The 20,728-nt window shown below is 35.4% G+C and overlaps 2 protein-coding genes across 4 annotated transcripts in view; one reads left to right on the top strand and one right to left on the bottom strand.

Annotated features, from left to right (window-relative positions):
- The window catches only part of LOC107563614 (junction plakoglobin-like), a 20,973-nt gene extending 4,986 nt beyond the window's left edge, over positions 1-15,987 (top strand). For both annotated transcript variants that reach the window (XM_016248530.1, XM_016248523.1), the window contains exons 2-8: positions 10,396-10,450; positions 12,259-12,426; positions 12,914-13,167; positions 13,283-13,521; positions 14,816-15,017; positions 15,165-15,309; positions 15,850-15,987. In XM_016248530.1, the coding sequence (XP_016104016.1) occupies positions 10,438-10,450; positions 12,259-12,426; positions 12,914-13,167; positions 13,283-13,521; positions 14,816-15,017; positions 15,165-15,309; positions 15,850-15,965 (1,137 nt within the window). In that variant the 5' untranslated portion in view covers positions 10,396-10,437 and the 3' untranslated portion in view covers positions 15,966-15,987. The remainder of the gene's footprint in view (positions 1-10,395; positions 10,451-12,258; positions 12,427-12,913; positions 13,168-13,282; positions 13,522-14,815; positions 15,018-15,164; positions 15,310-15,849) is intronic.
- A 1,648-nt stretch (positions 15,988-17,635) lies between these two features.
- Positions 17,636-20,728, bottom strand: part of LOC107563570 (WAS/WASL-interacting protein family member 2-like) — an 11,591-nt gene continuing 8,498 nt past the window's right edge. For both annotated transcript variants that reach the window (XM_016248471.1, XM_016248472.1), the window contains exons 6-8: positions 19,238-19,456; positions 17,809-17,910; positions 17,636-17,707 (exon numbers count right to left, since the gene is read on the bottom strand). In XM_016248471.1, coding sequence (XP_016103957.1) covers positions 17,661-17,707; positions 17,809-17,910; positions 19,238-19,456 — 368 coding nt within the window. In that variant the 3' untranslated portion in view covers positions 17,636-17,660. The remainder of the gene's footprint in view (positions 17,708-17,808; positions 17,911-19,237; positions 19,457-20,728) is intronic.

The raw sequence follows: 20,728 nt of genomic DNA, 5'->3' as shown, positions 1-20,728 counted from the left end.
GTAGAATAAAATGCACCCCCACCCCCCCACCCCCCCCACCCCACACTGATTTCAGGACAATGGAACTGGAAGTGCTAAAATGCTAACTTGTTTCCATGTTTTGTCCAACAAAAATATATCCTGCCCCTGCAGGACTCTATAAGGTTACAATCATAATTTCATTGAATGAAAATAGGGACATCCAAAACACAACTATATGACGACACAGAGGAACAATATTGTTTGAAAGTTTTTTTTTTTCCAGCTGACAAACAATAAAAACATTGACAGCCAATCAGAATCTGTCCGAATTTAAAGAGCCGGAGCATTTAAAGTGGCAGAGAACAAAACTGCAGCCTGTGCTTCTAATAAACAGAATATTATCATGCATTGGTATAGACACTAGAGTTATCTTTATTGTTATATTTCTTGGTGTGAATCTGTCTTAATACTCTGCCTGATATATTGAGTAGCAATGGAATAACTCAAGTATTATTCTCACCCCCCCCACCCCACACTGATTTCAGGACAATGGAACTGGAAGTGCTAAAATGCTAACTTGTTTCCATGTTTTGTCCAACAAAAATATATCCTGCCCCTGCAGGACTCTATAAGGTTACAATCATAATTTCATTGAATGAAAATAGGGACATCCAAAACACAACTATATGACGACACAGAGGAACAATATTGTTTGAAAGTTTTTTTTTTCCAGCTGACAAACAATAAAAACATTGACAGCCAATCAGAATCTGTCCGAATTTAAAGAGCTGGAGCATTTAAAGTGGCAGAGAACAAAACTGCAGCCTGTGCTTCTAATAAACAGAATATTATCATGCATTGGTATAGACACTAGAGTTATCTTTATTGTTATATTTCTTGGTGTGAATCTGTCTTAATACTCTGCCTGATATATTGAGTAGCAATGGAATAACTCAAGTATTATTCTCACTTAATTACCTCTCCAAGACCTTTTTGCGCACTGATATCTTTTCCATACTCTATGCGGTCAGCTCAGCTCTCATGAAATTTTAACAAAGCTCTCCTCAAATGTCAGTTAACACTCGACACCAGCACAGACCTACTGAATTAACACTGAGGAGTCACAAAGGAGTGTAGTAGGCCCTCTATTCCCTCCCCTTTGTTTTTATATTAAGGAGTCAAATTCCGCTCAATATAAAATTAATCTCAGACCCTCATATCCTGACAGACAGAATGAGAAAAGTGAGTTTAACACTGCATAACATGAATAATTGAATGTGCCTGTGCCTGTAGCTTGTAGATGGACGTTGCAAACCCTAGAAGGGAAGTTCAAAATGTGTAAATTAAGTGTGATTTGATCAGTTTAAAAGCTTTTGGGTGATGTTCTGGGTGTGATATATATAAAAAATAACATGTTATAAGTTTCTGTCTAAAGACCACTGTTCCTGTAAAGGAGAGAGCTGCTTTGCTCAACATGAGTCAAAAGCTGTGGGAGGTTCCGGGCATGTATCATCAAGACAGAACATCTCCACTCCTTAAATCAGGGCTAGGGAGGTGTAGTGTAACCAGGGAGAGGTGGAGAAAGGGGCCATTCAGGGAATTTTCACACACCAGAGACAATCTTAGGTTAATAAATAATCATTCTAAAAGGGCCTCTGTTTAATTTTGTTTGGTAGCGAAGAACATTCCCATAGTCCTTCGTAATAGTGTATTTGTTCTCATCTGACCCCTATAAGTTGAAATAACATGTGTGAAAGATGCAACAACCTTTTCAAGCCCAAAACTCTAGAGATAACGTCATAGAAGAGTAGATAACCGTATTGTACCAGCAAGTCACAATACCTTTAGGGTTAAGGATATTATAATTATATCATAATAATTAAGGATAAACCGCTATTAAAATTCAGGCTGATGTGGAAAAGCTGATTAAGTATCATAGTTTATTTTCATTTTATGGTCAAAAAATAAATGGCTGACAATTAGTTAAAATCTTGATTAAAATCTATTTTTATGTACTGTTTTGTCTAAATACATTTTCATGAAAAACAAAATGCTTGTTAACGAAAATCAATCATTTAAAATGCTACAAGTAAACGTGCATCACAACATTATAATGTAGAGTATGAAACATGATTATTCATTTAGTGATTTGATAAATATACGATGTACAGTCTTTTTAAATTGTTATTGTTTTTCCATTTGCATTTGTAATTTGTACACGCATATATATATATGTGTGTATGTTCTGGCTGCAAGTGAATCTGTATCAGAACATAATGTACAGTATAAAAATTGATATTAATTTTAAGATTTGATAATAAACATAATAAATTAATAAATTGTAAAAAAAAAGCAGCTTTTAGTGAGTGCCAAATTTGTAATTTTTTACCAATATATATAATTTACAAATATATCTATTGCACACACATTGTATATGTATATTTCATATAGGCGAAATTTGATGTCTTTAATTGTGCATTTTTTGCATGTGGTTAATTCAGAAATGTTTAAAAATCTAATATTAGCCAGTAGCCAATATGTTAGTTACATTGTGCATCTCTCTATATATTGTTTCTGTTTCTTTTCTAGTTCAAGCCTAGTTATACTCTGACTCTTCATAAAGTAGTAGCCTTCTTCTCCCATCAAACATTAACCAGATTGTCTTCCTGAGTCAAACTTGCTCCAGAATACTATAGTATTCCTCCTAATCTTTTCAGATTTATACATAAACAGCAAGGTTTCCCCAGGACATCTCAGACCAATGAAATATTCAACAACTGTCACTTCGGCTCAGTTGTGCTCTACAAACTCATGCATGCCTATGATGAAGTAGCTTTACTCCTTTCTGAGGAAGAAATTGCACAATGGTCTAAAATGATGACATTTATGAGAATCACAGATACCTTGATGAATTGTCTTTCTTCTATTTATAATGATGTGTTTCAAAAACCAGGAGGGGTTGAAACTTGTTGTTGAAACTTAGTCCTCAGAATGCTGGTAAAATGTCAGAAACTCTGTCTCAGATAATGCCCCACTTACTGTTAATGCCTTTGCTAATGACTCAGGCGAGAAGCGTCTTACAATAACATGAATTGTTACTGATAGTCCATCAAGCCACAGGCAGTCACACAGCTGCCCACATTCAGTCAAGCGCTGCATTCAGAAGGAATGACCTCTTTCATCTCAACTGGCCTGAAACAGAAGAGGGATTATGGGATAGTGGACATCTTGAATATTTACATGACACTGGAAATTAGATGTACTCACTGCTCCTGTCAAATATCTCTTAATCTACCACGTCGAACTGGATGGAGACACAAGCATGCAGCGAGCAGACAGATAGTGTTTGCTAATGCCCTTTCTCTTCCTGCTCACTATTTAGCTTTTAAACCATGTAAATTGAATAGTATGGAGCATCTGCAGCATCATTGTAGCTTCATGCATTGTTGCATTAAGAATGATTTACATCCAACAACCATGTTGCCCCTAACAATGCATTTTTTGGTCCTTATGACCAGTTAATGCGCAGTTATGGATATTTCTGATATGCTTATTTGTTGTTGTTAATCATTTTATCATTTTCTTTTCTAGACCTGCATGTCAATTAATGGTGCTAATGGTTTAGCTTGAGGCTGAAATATCACAACCTGTTCATACATGCCTGGATATCTCACTGTGGTGTTACACATCAATTGCTTCAAGATGAGTTTACCTACTGCTGCGAAATAATCATGATTATGTATTTATCTCATAAGTAACTTTCGAGATGTGCATTCTACTGCAGTGCTGTGCAACATGAGCTGAATATGCATAATTTAGTTTGTGTCCATTGGCCAGTTTAAAGTTTAAAGTCAGATAAATGGGTACAGAGGCAATTTTAATGCATTTGGAGTCAGAACAATTTTCTGCAGGGGTCCGTTTTATCGATAGGTAATTTCAAAGATATTTATGTATGTATTTAATGATACATTGCATTAGCAAAGCTAGCCTATATATTATTCTGTGGTAAATTTCTGTTGTAGGATGAACGAAAACTGCAAATAGTCCTCTCTAATAGCTATCCATTATTCTGAGGGTGTGCAGCTGTAGTCAGAAATGTACATTATAACTCGCCGGATTCATTTGACCTCCTATGTATGATAACTGTGTAATTGGATGTGCTGGTTGATGGAGCTGTATTTTGAGAGGCCAGTGTGTGCATTTGTCTGGGGTTAAAGAAACCCGCGGGCCCGAGTCAGTGCAGACCACCTGCTCGCCCACTTGCTGTCTCCAGCGGAAGCAAGCTGAGCATCTGGGGAGATCTCAAACACAGCAGGCTCTTAGCAGTATGGGCTCAGCTGGTAGCTGACAGGTCACAAAGTCATTAACTGTGTGTGTGTGTGTGTGTGTGTGTCTTCTACTATGTGGGTGGCTTTGGATTTCATACTACTGAATTAAAGCTATGAGGCATAGCAGCTGTATAATCTCTGGAGACTGACTCTAAAACCAAAATGGCTGCTTTCTGGCAGTAATTCAGCTGTAAATGTGGTAATGGCTCATTTTGGTCACTGTAAAAATAAAGCCTGACTGCAAACTGAGTATACTGTGATTATGATGAACAGTATATTCATAGAAGAAGCAAAATAATGAAGACAACTCTTTTTATTTGTTCAAAAACGATAATTAAACTAAAACCTGATTATCAATCGTGAGTATGACTGTTCTTAGAAATGAACTCTTAGACAGTTATTTGTATTCATGTTGGTTTCATATGATTTTGAAAAACTTTTCAAAATCTTTCTACAAATACGTTTTTATTTAATGACTCTAAAAATGTCATGTGGTGTAACCATCAAGTAAAAAATTATAAATGTTCCATTCCACTTAAATACATGAAAGTTTGAAATTGAAATTTTAGGAGACCACTCAATTATGATGTAATTTCCCTTTTTATGCTTTTTCCCCCTGCATGTTGGTTGCACCACATGAAATTTGTTAGATTTGGTGGATAAAACATTTTTTAAATGTTTTTTTCTTAAGTATTTTTTAAGAAATAATGATAAAAGATTGTGTCAAAAGAATTTCATTCTTTCATAATTTAGAAATATCTTTTAAATATTTGTTTATAAATGTATATAATTTAAACTTTTTTTGTTCATGATGATATTAAGACTTATATTAAGAGATGTTTTTTAAGTAAAAATGAATAATAATAAAATGTATTTTTGTAGCACCTCTACAATAAAAAGTATTACAATAAGCACCAACAACTTCACATGCACAAGTAAAAATACCTTAGTTAATAAAAGATTGAAATCCACTTTATAATGACAATAAAAGAAGATCAAATCAATATGCATAAAATGCATGTATGAACAGAATTTTATTGAATTTTAGAATGCATTAATAGAAATTAGTGTCATGGCATGGACACACATTCTGCGACCCTACTGAAAAGCTTGACATATCTTAAAAGAGGTTGTCTCGGAGTAGAAGACCACACACAACTGAGTCATATCAGTGGCACTCCCTGTCTGTCCTGAGGGCAGGGTAGATTGAGAGAGAGATTATGGCGACTGTATGTTAGTCCTCAGTATTTTTCTATGAATGAGCACCATCAGCACATCTGATTCTGCCATTCTTTAGCCGTCAGGTCATGTGAGAGCGTGAGAGAGACACGGAAATGTGAGCGATTTTGTGTACATAACCTAAAACTGATACAGTAGGGTTCTGCAAACAAGAAGTTCATATTGAGTAACGTGTGTTTATATAACGTTGTGTATATATATATATTTTTTTATTCCAAAAGAAGCCAGAGCATCAAGATTTGTGTGTCACACACACTGAAAAATATGGTTTTTGAAGTTGTAAATAAAGATTATTGACATATGTTTTACATGAAAATATTATTTATTTAAGTTTTATCTACTTAACATTTTCTCATTTAATTCAATATGTTACTTGCCATTTCTTTGCGATTATTTGTGACATTTACTAGCAATTCCTGAGTGAAAATTGTTTCTACAAATTTTTTTTCTTTCAGTGAAGACTGCAACAAGATACTGGCCACTCACAAATTAACTGTTGTATAATCAGATTCTTTACCTAACATATTGAAAATTATGGCGCATAAATCATTAATTATATATTGTACCATCATTTTTAATGTGGATACAAGATATATTGGTAATATATTTGTCACTGGTCAATATTGGATGGTTAATTTTACATAAATTATTTTGTCATCATCATCCAGTGCTCACTTAATGTTAAACTTTAAAACATGAAAAATGTTTTAAAACACTGTTATTTAATCTTTAGCTAATCGCAAAATTGCATGGTTCTTTTTCATACTGTATTGCAGAATGTTGTGATACCAAATTTACTTGTAGCATTTAAAGCTATTTACGGTAATTTACGGTATTCTGATGTGCAGTGCTTCCATTTATATTCAATTTATTTATTATTTGAATTTTTTATTTTGATTCATAATTCATAATGGGCAAAATACACCAGATCCAGTGGCCACTGTTGGGCATGGTTTTGTAAATATATGTCAGTACATGACAGAACGTCATTGAGAGGGTGTGTATAAGAAATGGTGGGTGGGAGACTAGACTACTGTAGCACAATAAGCACACCATGGACTGGTGTCGAATGTCACACCTGGATTAGAGTTTTGGGAATCAGCTCTGGGATGTGTCATATCCACAATCCGCTCTGATTCCTCACAGTATGAGTCAAACACATCGCAGTCTCAGAAGCTGACAGAGGCGCTGGGTCCTTTAGGCAGGGACTTTAGGTGGGGGTAGGTGATGATTCTGAAGAAAACGATCTACTCCATCTATGTTTTGATCATCGTTCTGAATCCAATCCAGACATAGTCTTTGACACAAACATGGTTTTTTTTCCAGCTCTTTGTTCAAAACGATGCTTTTTTATGGAACTTTACCACATTCAGGTGTTAATAAAAAAAGAATGCATGCAGCTATGGACCTTATGTAGCTCTGCCCGAACGAACGGTCGAACGAATTTACGAATGAACCACTCATTTTAAAATCTTGCTACTGACATTTGTTATGATATCTACTTCGAACATTACAATGCTCATGAAAACTTTCGTTAACTCTACAATAAGTAAATCCACCTCACCAGCTAATTACTCTTCCAATCCGCATAGGAACCCTGCTGTTGAAAAGTATAGAAAAAAGAAAGCAGAGTATGGAAAAATATTTGCCCCTATTTAGTTTTTTATAATAGAAAATGAAGAATGATGAAAATAATAAGTAAAATAATAAGTGTATTTTCATGGCAGCTGTTTAATGAATCAATTGTGATTGTCAGACACGACCGAATGAATTCAAGGTGCACTTTTTCATTATGCAAAATGCAGGTTATAAATGCTTTGAGTTTCTTCTCACAATATTCTTAGCACCGTATTACATAGCCTCAAGGATCTTTGCAAAAATAAAAAATACACAGACTTTTTTGTGCGCACGAGAAACCATTAAACATAACATATAGGATAATCCACATGAGCCCCCTATTGCACCATCAGCCCATTTCGTGGTGCGGTTTCTTGGCTACCATAGAATATGCATTAAAGAGACCTGAGGCCTTGAAATATGACATACTGCCCTAACGAAAGACAGTTTCCTGTGTGCATGCAAAAGTCTGTATTTTTGCGATATCGCCTAGCTTGTCAGTGAACTACGGCTCTGTGTATTAAATACCGCTCCATCTGAAAGCAGGTGATGGAGATTTACTACCAATCACAGGACCGCCTTTACTGACGAGATGCGCATGACAATCGCATGCGATTGAGTCCAGGTTCATACATAATTGCAGTCCAAGTACCCCATTTCTACTGGGTGTTTGCTTACTGCCACGAGTCAAGAGCCCACCTCTGGTCTTAAATATGCCTCAGGTTCTTTCAGATGTAAATTTCTAAGATTTTTCATGTAGTGTTATATGGGTGTGTCCTTGCAATTGTGTGATTGACCTCACCCTTTAAAACACCTCTTGTGTCTTCATGCAAGTATGCATTAGTAAAACTCACTAACTGTAATTGTTTGGACCGCGACCAAAATCAGTAAGGTGTAAAGCTGATCTTGAATGATATCTCACCTAATCTGTTATAATCTGCTATGTTTTATTGCTTTTTTTTGTTGTTTAAATTGCAGTACAGTGTATGGACGTACTAAAGTGGGTGTGTAAATATGATTCTTTAGCTCACTAGACTGGGAGCTTGAGAAAACACCCACACCCAGTGTTCACGCAGACACTTGCTATCGTTCACCTGCAGGGCAGCGTGTTGCATTTTATGCATTTTGACAGGTTTTTGACTTGGTTACACCCAGCTAGGTGTGTCCTGATGCCATTGCCATAGTGAAGGGAGTTAAACTCGCAGGACCTTTATATGCGAAGAAAAACTAGCTAAATAAATAATTCTAAACTCTAAAGAACCATTTCAGTAATGTGTATAGTAACACACGAAAAGACTATTTGTGTCAGCATGAGGCATATTTTGGCACGAATAAACAACCACAGGTTTTGCAAACCAACAGACATCTGCTTAGTATTGCTGTTCAGTTTATTTTGCTAAAAAACTCTGTTCTTAGTGGCAGCGCAGCCACACACACCACATATGTGCGTGTGTTCACCCTCTATTCGAGTGTCGACATGCAAGGCATCCAAAATATGTTCAGTCTGTTCTCATGATGTTCTGTAAAGTACAGCACATGTCTAAAATGGAACTTTCATTTCATTACACGATTGTTTGTTGGGCTGTGGTCAGGCATTCCTGCTGGTTGGGGAGTGTCTACCCTCTGATCACGTGCATTTTGAAAAGTTTATTGGAATGAATCCATCAAACCACTTCACTGTGCATTTAGGTGCTTGGTTAATTCATACTAATGTATTATAATTCAACTGTGGCATTACTTGCACAAAGACTTTGCTGGTGCTCTTTGGCTGCTCTAATCAACCAATCAGGTTGTTATGTCCTGAGGCCTGTCCTTGATCAGTCCCTCCTCTTTTGGGAATATAACCAGAATAGAACAGCTGTCATGAGTGCTGGGATGCTCAGATCAGATCTTATTTGCTTATTGGAAACAAAAAAAAATAAAGTGTGTTTGTGCTTTAGTTTTTTTTAAATATATATTTTTAATATTTTTATATTAAAGAACAGAGTTTGGCTTTTTATTCACTTAATCAGAAAATAAACATTATTTGTTATAGATAAAAATAACAATATAATTATATATATATATATGTTTTTTTTAAATGTTGAACATAAATGTAAGAATTTTTAGACACTTAGACTTTATCATAGATAAATAAATATATAACAATATATTAATAAATATATGACATTTATTTTTAATGCTGAACATAAAGTTAGGCTTTTTATCAACTTAATTGGAAATTAATAAACTTTATTACGTATATAATAAATGTATTTATTTATTGGTAAAAATTTTATGTGGGATTAATAGACTATCAAAATCATTATTAGTTGATCATTGAGTATGTTGATCTGTCTTCTCTGGGGTATTGGTCATCTCTTGGTCATTTTATGCATTTAGAGCTATCCATTCATGAAAAGACCACATGCAAATGCCCTTCAAGAAGCTTTCTAGATCTGATCAAACTACCTCAGTAGGTTGTTTGAGGTGCATACAAGACCTGACTCGATCAAGAGTAAAAGAGTTCAACTCCTCCCAAGCTGATATTTGCATATAACACAGGAATAGTAGATCTGATGATTTATGTTTGCTTTATGGGTGCACATTTATGTGGCCAAGTGTTAATGGAATGTTTATATTAAATCGGATAGCAGTCTGTTCAATGAAAAAGCAAATCTCCTCTTCTCTTCTGGAGTTCAAAGGTTTTGGTTAGACACAGTCAGAATGTGCTATAAAAAGAGCAAGAGAAATGGAAGATGTACTGTAGATTACCTGAAGGTGGGGAAGGGAGAAATAATTGATAACGTATGAAGAGGAGTTCAAGTGAAAGTAAATCGACACTACAAGGTGCAGATAAATGTGAAAGGAGAAAAAGTTATGGCAGCCAAATACATTTGGTCTGATCTTGCTTATTTTGAGAACAAGGTTTTATTATTGCTTTGCTTTAAGTTATGAATGGATTTTAAGAAACAATACTGCTCCAATATTGAGCTGTTGTCTGAAATGGACAGTGTAGTTGTGTGTTTAAGTGTGTGTAGGGGTGTGTAAATGTTGAAACACGCCGAGCCGGTTTTGTGAGGTTGTTGTGCTTTCAATCAAGCATTATATCATACGCCTTGTTTGAGACGCCAAGGGTTTTTCATCTTGTTGATCAAGAACAGATTGCAGCAGGACTTAATTAAATTTTTAACAAGCTTTGGCTGCTGTTTTGCACAAATACGTTTTAATATTTCTGATTAATATATATGATCGTTTTGTTGTTTTGCAGGTTTTACTTTTGGACTGTTTGGTTTGAGTCCAGGAGGCCAAAATGGAAATACACTGTAAGTACTTGCAATTGTTACAACAGGGTTCGACACTGCCAGATGGCCCGGGGCCAGCGTGAAAGACGCTCGGGACAGTTGACGAGTGTGTCGCTGGCCTGATCGGGCCACTGCTGCGTCGTCACGAAAGTTTATCATTTGCACATGTTTTTAAGCCCTTCAAAAAAAAAAAAATATATATATTTTTTTAAAGCATTTTAGCAAGATGCAAAAGACAACTCCATTCAGTACTCATGCGCTGTGTACAGTGTGTATTCTTGCACTTGAACAGACAAATACATACAAAAGTAGGTCAAAATACCCGTCTAGGCAAGTAACTTTGTAGCTTTATCAATGATTAATCGATATTTAAATTCTACAGTGGAGCACAGATGCACCCGTCGACTGGCCATTTTTTGTTTTATTTCAGCCGATCTCTGTTCCCGCCTTGCACACAATCTACATTGTGTGGAAATATTACAAATGTGTAAGAGGTGTGAAGACGAACCCAAAGAGGAGAAAATACTGTAGAAGACAGAAAAAAGTCACTGTTCATGATGCACGAAATATTGGAAGAAAAACCTAAATATTGAACTGAGGGTTTATATGAATGTGTTTCTGAGGGGAACTGACAGTCTTCAGAAAAGTTTACATGCCGCTTTCTTTTCATTTGCCTCTCTATAATGCATTTAATATAGTGTTAATAAGTGAAGTGCTGCTTTGTTTACAGCGGTGACCAAGGAAAAGCTGTATCACTGCTGTTCCATAAGCGCCACCTGCTGTCAGAGAGTGAATCTGTCTCATTCAGCCCGTTTTTCATAAAGCATAATTTCATTTGTGTCTTTGTTCTTTATATTCAGTTGTGCTATTGCTTGTAATTTGTTCATTTGTTCTTATTTACTGACTGTTCACTTGTCTTTAACAATTTTTTAACTTTATATTTTTTAGGCTAGTCGTTTTTTCTCTGGTATCGAAATTGGAATCGGGAATTGTATAATTTAATTGGTATCTAAAATGTTGGTGTCATATAAGCTTATTTATCAGAATAAAAGATAACATGGGTCAAAAACAATGATAACAGCGACTATTTTATTTTTTTATGCCAGGGCCAGTGAAAACATTGGTAGGGCAAGTAAAAATGTGAATCACTGGTCTGACTGGGCCAATAGAAAAAATCCTTAGCGTTGAGCCCTGTACAATATTAGTCTGTACAATGCACATAATCCAATTAACATTTTCATATCATGAATGATAACCACTAAATGGCAAAGAGTAAAAGTTATTTATATTTACCATTTTATGTAAAAGAGAAAATTAAATAAATAATACTAAAAGCTTAATCTTTAAATGCTATAAGTGAATTAGGCATCACAACATTATAATGGATACTCATTTTGACATTTGAGGTTGATTTAATTTATTTTAATGTCTTTATTTATATATTAATGATTTAAAGATGAACTTTGAGTGTTAGTTGATGGAAAAAAGTGTGTGAAAAAACAAGGGAAAAGAGCCTGCACAACTAAATATCTAATATCCAGTATCGACCGATACTGATATAAATCTCTAATATTTTCTAATAATTGATATAGTATTAATACATTGGGCATCCCTAATAAAAATCCCAATCAATTAAATAGTTCTTTCAAATTAAAGGAAAGGAGTTTTCTGCTTTGTAATTCATGTTTATTAGCTTTGAGGCCATCTCTCTACTGATTTCCATGTTTCATGATGCTTTGTGTGATTGTATGAGTAACATCAGTGGGTGTTTTATATGGTTTTGATGCAAATAGATCAACTCAAACTCTTGTTGTGTATGTGTGTATCAGTGGCAGAGGCCCCAGGCGCGGTGAAGGTCACAGAATGGCAACAGTCGTATTACGGGACAGATTCAGGCATCCAGTCAGGAGCCACTACAGTTCGCTCAGATAAAGATGGAACAGAGTACAGCACCAAGAAGTTCAGCTACTCCACCACATTCTCAGAGAACCCTGCAGGTGAAGAACATATCATATACTAGGGCTGCACGATAATGGTTAAACGGTTCATCAGGATTATTTCGATCAAAAATATGATCACGATTATTAAGCATGATTGTTATCATTTAACATTTTTACATTTCATCAAAATTATTGCACTTTCACATAAGCAAGAGAACAAGATGTAGTCACAGTAAACAGTGCAAAGAATCGCATGAAAGAACACAGACTGGCTCTATTACACTTTTATTTAAGCAGAATATCTCAGTAGAGATTTCTAAACTCTGACTTAAATGTTTGCCGGTGTTTTCAGCTCATCAGCACTTTTTCCGTAATGTAGAGAGAGCGTGTGCACATGGTTGCCAGTTTGGGAAGATTCAGTAAACCACTGGGCAGATTTAAGAAAAAAGCTCTGATTGAAGGATTTGAAATCTGGCAACTGCAACCATGAAAGCTTGTTTGAAAGTTTAGTGTTTAATTCTCTATGTGTCACTCTCTCCTATAGACGTGGAGTCTCAGTATAATATGACTCGTGCCCAGCGTGTGAGGGCGGCCATGTTTCCTGAGACAGTGATGGAGGGAACGGCCATCCTTTCCACACAGATGGATCCGTCCCAGCAGACCAATGTACAGAAGCTGGCCGAACCGTCTCAGCAGCTCAAAGCCGCCATCATTCATCTCATCAACTACCAGGACGATGCCGAACTCGCCACACGCGCCATTCCAGAGCTCACCAAACTCCTCAACGACGAAGACCAGGTACCTCGCTGCTCGTATTAAACATTCAGTCTCTGCTTTTTATAAAAATCACCGAAAAACACACAAGCACAGTAACGTCATGTCCTGACCTTTGAACCCTCTCTCTTGACTTCAGGTCGTGGTGAATAAGGCAGCTATGATCGTGAACCAGCTGACCTGCAAGGAGGCGTCCCGTCGGGCTCTGATGCAGTCCCCGCAGATGGTGGCCGCTGTTGTGAGAGCCATGCAGAACACGTCCAACATGGAGACGACCCGCGCCACAGCCAGCATCCTGCACAACCTTTCGCACCAGCGCGAGGGGCTGCTCGCCATCTTTAAATCAGGAGGCATTCCAGCTCTGGTGCGCTTGCTGAGGTGAGAGAGTCATACTGAAGTAAAGGACGAGTTCACCTGAAAATCTGATTATTATTATTGTGATTTATTCACCCTCATGTCATTTGTACAGCATAATTATTTCAAAATGTTCATTTTGAGGGGAAAATATTTCTTTAAAAATAAAAACATGATTTATAAAACTTCCATATTTCGTATATGTTTCACCCTAAACTGATGCTATATTAATTCATGCATTTATTGCACATAAAAGATTTCCCTTATTTGATTGCACGCATTCCATTGCAGATGGGTGATTCAGGGTTTTATTTACATTATTTGGAACATAGATATTCCTAATTATTAGGAAATTACTCCAGCACTTGATTTAAAATTGGATGGTGGTTTATGTTTCAGTAAGCTGCAAAAAGCAGTTTAAAAAGTCATAAATTAGTGTGTGCTAAATTCTTTAAGATATTCTGCCTAAGACTTCCTTTTGTATTTCATTGATGAAATAAAAAAGGAAACCTAATTTGAACAACATTATGGATAAACTATTACTTTAAAAATGAAAATAAAAACTTCGTTCATAAAACTTGTATGTCGTATTTGTGTCACCTTAAATTAAAGCCATTTTAATTAATGAATTTATTGCACATAACAGATTTCTCTCATTTGATTGGACACATTTCATTGCAAATGTGTGATTCAATGTTTTATTTACATTATTTGGAACGTAGATATTTCTAAATTACTAGAAAATTTCTCCAGGACTTCAATTGAAAGTAGATGGTGATTTAATTTATTCTTCGATACGCTGCAAAAAAACATTTAAAAAGTTGTAAAAAAAAAAAAAAGATGATGAAATAAAGTACTTCTTAGTTGGAACAACTTCTGACAAAAAAATTCCTTTTTTTTTTATAAACTCTTACTTAAAAATAAAAACAATTAATCATAAAACTATTTTTTTTGTAAATAAAATAATGTTTTATTTACATTATTTGGAACGTAGATATTTCTAAATTACTAGAAAATTTCTCCAGGACTTCAATTGAAAGTAGATGGTGATTTAATTTATTCTTCGATACGCTGCAAAAAAACATTTAAAAAATTGTAAAAAAAAAAAAAAATGATGAAAAAAAGGACTTCTTAATTTGAAAAACTTTTGACAAAAAAATTCCTTTTTTTTTTATAAACTCTTACTTAAAAATAAAAACAATTAATAAAGATTGTATTTTTTTTGTAAATAAAATAATGTTTTATTTACAATATTATTCATTTTTTAAGAAATTACTCCAGCAGTTGATCTGAACTATCCAACCCATTTCTTTTGTAGTTCTCCAATGGATTCAGTTCTTTTCTATGCCATCACCACCCTGCACAACCTGCTTCTGCATCAGGAGGGAGCCAAGATGGCGGTGCGTCTGGCTGATGGTCTGCAGAGGATGGTTCCCCTGCTGAAGAAAACCAACCCCAAGTTCCTGGCCATCACCACAGACTGCCTACAGCTGCTTTCCTATGGCAACCAGGAGAGCAAGGTGTTTATTTCATTATTAAAAAAAATACAAAAATGTATTAGTTTTTGAAGTTCTGTTTCTCGTGTTCTTGTTCTTTGTTAAGGATTGTAGAGTTTTCATTGAAGTTTGATGGTGTGTCGTGTTAACATCTGTCTGATTGTCTCCCAGCTGATTATCCTGGCTAACGGTGGCCATGAGGGTCTAGTGAGTATCATGAGGACTTACAACTATGAGAAGCTGCTCTGGACCACTAGCCGTGTGCTCAAAGTGCTCTCTGTCTGTCCTAGTAACAAACCTGCTATTGTGGATGCTGGTAAGTCAAATTAGAACCCCTCTTCTAAATATTGCTAAGGCAGCCATCACACTTACTTTTAATTATACTAATCCACTATGGACATCAGTGATAGATGTTTTATCAAATTCTGGACGTGCAAGTGGCAGGTGTTCAATAAAACAATAAAAAAAATGCATTATTTCAACAACAGTCGTGTGTTTATGTGAATGATTGCTGTTTTGAAACATTGACTTTGACATCTGAAATAAAGACACTGTATCTCTCCAATGAAATTGCATACATTTTTTTATGTTTATGAAATTTTATTTTTAATAAGTCTATATAGTTTTTTATTAAATTTCAGTTTTAGTTATTTTGATACATCAAGTTAAATTGAAATGAAAAATATTGCTTTGGCATCTAGGTGAAATAATGTATATATATATTTTTTTTTTATTAGTTTTTTTTTCTCAGTTAATGTTTATTTTATTAAAAGTAAGGAAAATCTTTCTTTATAGTTTTAGTTAACTAAAATAACACTGCCACCCACAAATGTATCTAAAATGTTCTCTCTCTCAGGTGGAATGCAAGCTCTTGGTAAGCATCTGAACGGCTCTAGTCAACGTCTGAATCAAAACTGCCTGTGGACCTTGAGAAACTTGTCAGACGCTGCAACCAAACAGGTCAATATCTAACATCCAACACATCTTTCACACACCCAAGTGGGCCTTCTTTTAAGTAATGTAGATTTATTCTAAATTAACATGCTGAAAAAATAAGGCAAAAAAATAAAGATGGACTGAATTTTGCCTACTTTGTCCTTCACTAAATTCTGTTTGTGTTAAAGGTGTAGTTTACTCATGTAGTTTCGGTGAATTGTGGTTTATTCATTTAATGGGCCAGTCGTTAAGGTAAGTGAAAGAAAAACAGAAAACTGGCTAATTAATACCTTAGTGAGAAAAATGTTTCCTTTTTCTAAATCTTTTTTTAAAAAAGAAAATACATATCATTGATCAAATCAATTAAAGGTACACTAATAAAAAAAAGTTTCATTTGATTTTGTTTTATTTTACTATGCAGTGGTTTTGGACTTTATACTGACACCTATTGGTGTGGATGAAGCATTACACAACCGAGTGTCCAAAAATAGGCAGGTTATGGAGAGTGAGGAAGTAAAATTCAAGTTTTGGTGTTTCAATTTAACTTTTTTTTTTTTTGGAAACAATTGTGAGCGGTCCATATGTAGAATAAAACGACTTTTATTAGGCCACAGATTGTACAACTTAAAATTTTCTAGGTTTATTAATTTTGTAAAAGGGCCGTTGCTTAAATTTACTGGGCCCAGAACAATATTTTATCAGCGGTCTCTGTCTCAATGCGTAGTTTATACCATAGAGGGCCTTATTGGGCCTCCTGTTTCCAGCAGACTGCAGAGAGACAGACACTCGGTCTGTCCGACACCTCCCACCTGCCTCTGCTTACACAGCTTACTGTACACCTCACACAGCTGGAGAAACACAAATAAGGTTATCAGCCCCAGAATGACTTCTCACATCTTCCTCAATGTATTCTGAACACTGAAATCACAGGGTTCGGCCTTGAATATTAGGCATATTTCTTATTTATTTATTTAACATAACACTCATGCACAAATATTTAAAAGAACAACATATGACTTGAATTGACGCAGAGCAATAAAGCATATACAAAACCAGAATACAAAACTGTGATAGTCTACTAAAATAGCTAGGCCTAAACAAATAGATACAATTAAAAAGAAATATGAACAGAAAAACAAAAAAAAAAGATTTCGCAGCAAGGGTTACCTCCTGATTTCCTGATGCTGACATTTTTTATGTTTAATTATTATTTTTTTTGTTTTAGATGTTTCTGTTAGGTTCTTATTTGCATCAGTACAGCTGTTTTAGCAGCTTTCTTATTAAAGAAGAATAAAAATACACGATTGTCCTTTTGTCTGATATGCATAATCATCAATAATCAATAAAGTGCTACACATTTTCTCACTGAATAAAAACTGGTTGCTGTAAGGAATGTGCACATCAAGCTTCATGTTAATTGGAGTTGTCTGCTCTCGCATTGCTGTGCCGCTGTCAACTGAGACAATATTGAAAGGTGCATTTCTAGGCAGCACAGGAATATTGCACAGTGTTGTCTGGTCTAGAGGTTACAGCATTCTGGAGTGGTTTGAATAGGAGATCATGTAGGTGTTTATAGAGTTGCCCTATGAACGATGTCACATTTTTAGATGTATTTGAAGGTGTAATTAATGTTTGTGTGGCAAACACGTTTGTGTACGCATGTACGTATTTGTGTGTGTATGTGTTTATATGTCAGCTCTTTGTGGTCCTTCTCTTCTCTGAACACAGTGTTCATCTTCCTCCAACAGGAGGCAGTGGAGGAGCACCTCTCACTAAAGCTGGAGAACGAAAGATAAAGAGGACATGAGGAAATGTGTACAACAAAATCTGTAAAGGTTTATCTCTATGGATAGGTCAAAGTTAAAAGTAAGGTCTTTACTCTTGTTGATTTGGCTGGGATAGCTCTTCTGGAAGGGTCTGTATTCTTCAGGCGGGGGAAGGTCCTCTATAGGGTGGAAGTCATACCTGGACTCAAAATCATCTGAGAAGAGACATCAAACATTTATCAATCAACGACAAAACTATTTTATGCACTACCTAGTGGACAAGTAGCTTTGCATATGCTGATGTTTAACTACCATGTCAAGATTAGCACATTAATTTAATTTAGGATGTGGCTGTTAGAACAACTTTTCACAAATGTTTTTGCTAGTTCTTCATATGAAACCTGTGATAATCTGAAAAATAATTATATTAGAAAATAATATTATTCATCTATTCCACAGTCGTTTGTAGATTAAAGCTTCATTAAATATTTAAAGAAATACATAAAATATACATACATTACATTATGTAATGTATGTATATTTAAATACATTAAATAAACAATGTACACAAAAAAACAATCTAAATGGTGCAAGTATTTGTTAAAAAATACAATAAAAACAGGAATGTTGTGAAATGGAATTGTAATTAAAATAACTTTTTAATTGAAATATATATATATATATTAAATTCCCCAGCAATTTTCAGCATCATTACTCCAGTCTTTAGTGTCAAATGATCCTTCAGAATTCATTCTGATATGCTGATTTGCTGCTCAAGAAACATTTCTTTTTATTATCAATGTTGAAAACAGTTGTGCTGCTTATTTTGTATTTATTTATTTATTTTTGTGGAAATTGTGATACACAACCATTCAAAAGTTTGGGGGTATGTAACATAAAAAAAAGATAGAGAAATTAATATTTTTATTCATCAAGGATCAAAGGTGACAGTAAAGACATTTAATGTTACAAAAAAATTCTATTATTTTGTAACATTTAATAGGTTTAGAAAAAAAAAAGTAATTTAAGAGAACTTAAAACAAGGGATGCATGATTTGGTAAAAAAAATTATTTTGTCATATATTGCAATTTCAATTGCTAAATGCACATTCAGAGTTGGAGTTTGTGTGGAGCAGCACTGAGTGTGAACGGAGCCACATGGAGACACTGAAAACACTGGATCATGTGCTGCTCATGTGTAAATGAACACAGACTCGCTCTGAAACACGCAACGCAACGGACTAAATTACATTTACATGAAATGATGACCTTATTTTTCAGAACTACTTATCTGGCATTACATCTGTGTTCTAAGAAGGCTTTGTTGACGGGTGTAATGAGGAAATAAGTGGGCCGCATTTGAATTACTGAGAGCTCATTTGACTTCAGGGTTATTTTCATGTGCTGATGCACAATAGACTACAGGTCCACAACCAAAATCAAAGTTCTGATCTAAGAGCACTTCCCACACATAAACAAATGAGCAACTAAGAGAATGAACTGAGATTGCATTATCTGTTTGATGAATATGGTGGAACTCACCAGAAAAGGACTTGGGGGCAGATGACGTATGTCCATTCCGGAGAGGTGGAGGAGGAGGAGGTGCATGTCCTGAAGACTGGCGTCCAGTAGAGGAGGGAGGAGGGGGCTTCCCTCGACTAGGGGGTTCAGAAGATGTTTGTGGCCCGCCGCGGTAAGGGGGTGGAGGGGGTGGCGTTTCCCGAACCCCGTTACGAGATGTAGGAGGAGGAACCTGAGGAGCTGAATGAAAACTTCATTTTAAAAGAGGTCTACATTTACTATATTCTTCAACAAGCCTTCTCTCGATATTTTAGCCCAACAAATTTTACGCATTGCTACTTTAAGAATAGTTTTTTTTACGTCTTGTAGACTATCCATTTTGTGTGCATTAAATTAGAGATGCACCGATTGCAATTTTCTTGGCCGATTCCGATTTCTCGTTAGTGTGATCTGCCGATACCGATTTTTGCCGATTCCGATTTTCTTTCTAAGAACTATAATTGACAGCATATACAAACAAAAATCTACTTTTCTTCAACGCAAAGTTTTATTTTAATTAAAAAAACACAAGTAAAAAAAATAAAATAAGAACAAATAAAAAAAAATTGCAAACAACAGCACAAATAAATGCAATAGAATAAAGAGAGCTACGCAACTAAGTTTTTCAGGTTAAGTAAGTTTTTATTCAGGTAAGAAATACTACAGAAATTACAGTAATCAAATGTAAAATAACACATCCAGTGTTATTTTACATTTGATTAATTTAATGTCTGTAGTCTTCATAGTAAAAATTAAAAACAGATTAATGCTTACCATTAAAGTTATAAAACGTATTCAGTCAAGAGCAGAAAGTGGTTTTCTTTGTCTTTTGTTCTTTGATTAAAATGACAGACAGCAGCAGGAATATTGGACTGCGGTCCCTTTAAGAGTTTATCAACGCACCCAATATAGTGTTACACAACGTGTTCTCTTTCTCAATTATTTAACTTTCCAAATCTGCCTGTGTTCAACTGGATACTCGCCAAGACGGGCATTTTGACAATTTTGTATGTATTTGAACGTTTTAGCATAGTTAGCCACTCATTTTGGTATTTGTGGCTCACAAGCTGTTTGAGACTGAGCGCGGCTTGTGCGCTCCACTAATAATATAGATCAGTGGTGGTGCGCACACGTTTGGTGTAAGCGCGAAACCTGCGGGAATGACTAAAATAATGTGCAATACAAGCACTATTTAACCGGAGCGAGAGAAGAGAGCGAGAATGTGTGGCTGACGTTATTGCCTGTGTCGCTGGTAACAAAACGGATCGGCTCGGAATCGGAAAAAGAAGTGAGACTGACCGGCCGGTCACCGATCCGGGCCGATCATGAGGAAAATTGCCCGATTCCGATCCCTGGCCAATCGATCGGTGCATCTCTACATTAAATAGATAATGAAGATCAAAACACATCAGAGAAGTATGGAAGCCCGTTTCCACCACTGAATAAAAAAAAAAAAAAAAAAAAAGGAAATTG

The sequence above is a fragment of the Sinocyclocheilus grahami genome, unplaced genomic scaffold, assembly GCF_001515645.1.
Source record: "Sinocyclocheilus grahami isolate Dianchi unplaced genomic scaffold, SAMN03320097.WGS_v1.1 scaffold25.1, whole genome shotgun sequence".
Classification (NCBI taxonomy): domain Eukaryota; kingdom Metazoa; phylum Chordata; class Actinopteri; order Cypriniformes; family Cyprinidae; genus Sinocyclocheilus; species Sinocyclocheilus grahami.
Note: the sequence above shows the minus strand (reverse complement) of the source record. Positions and strands in the feature narration are given on the sequence as shown.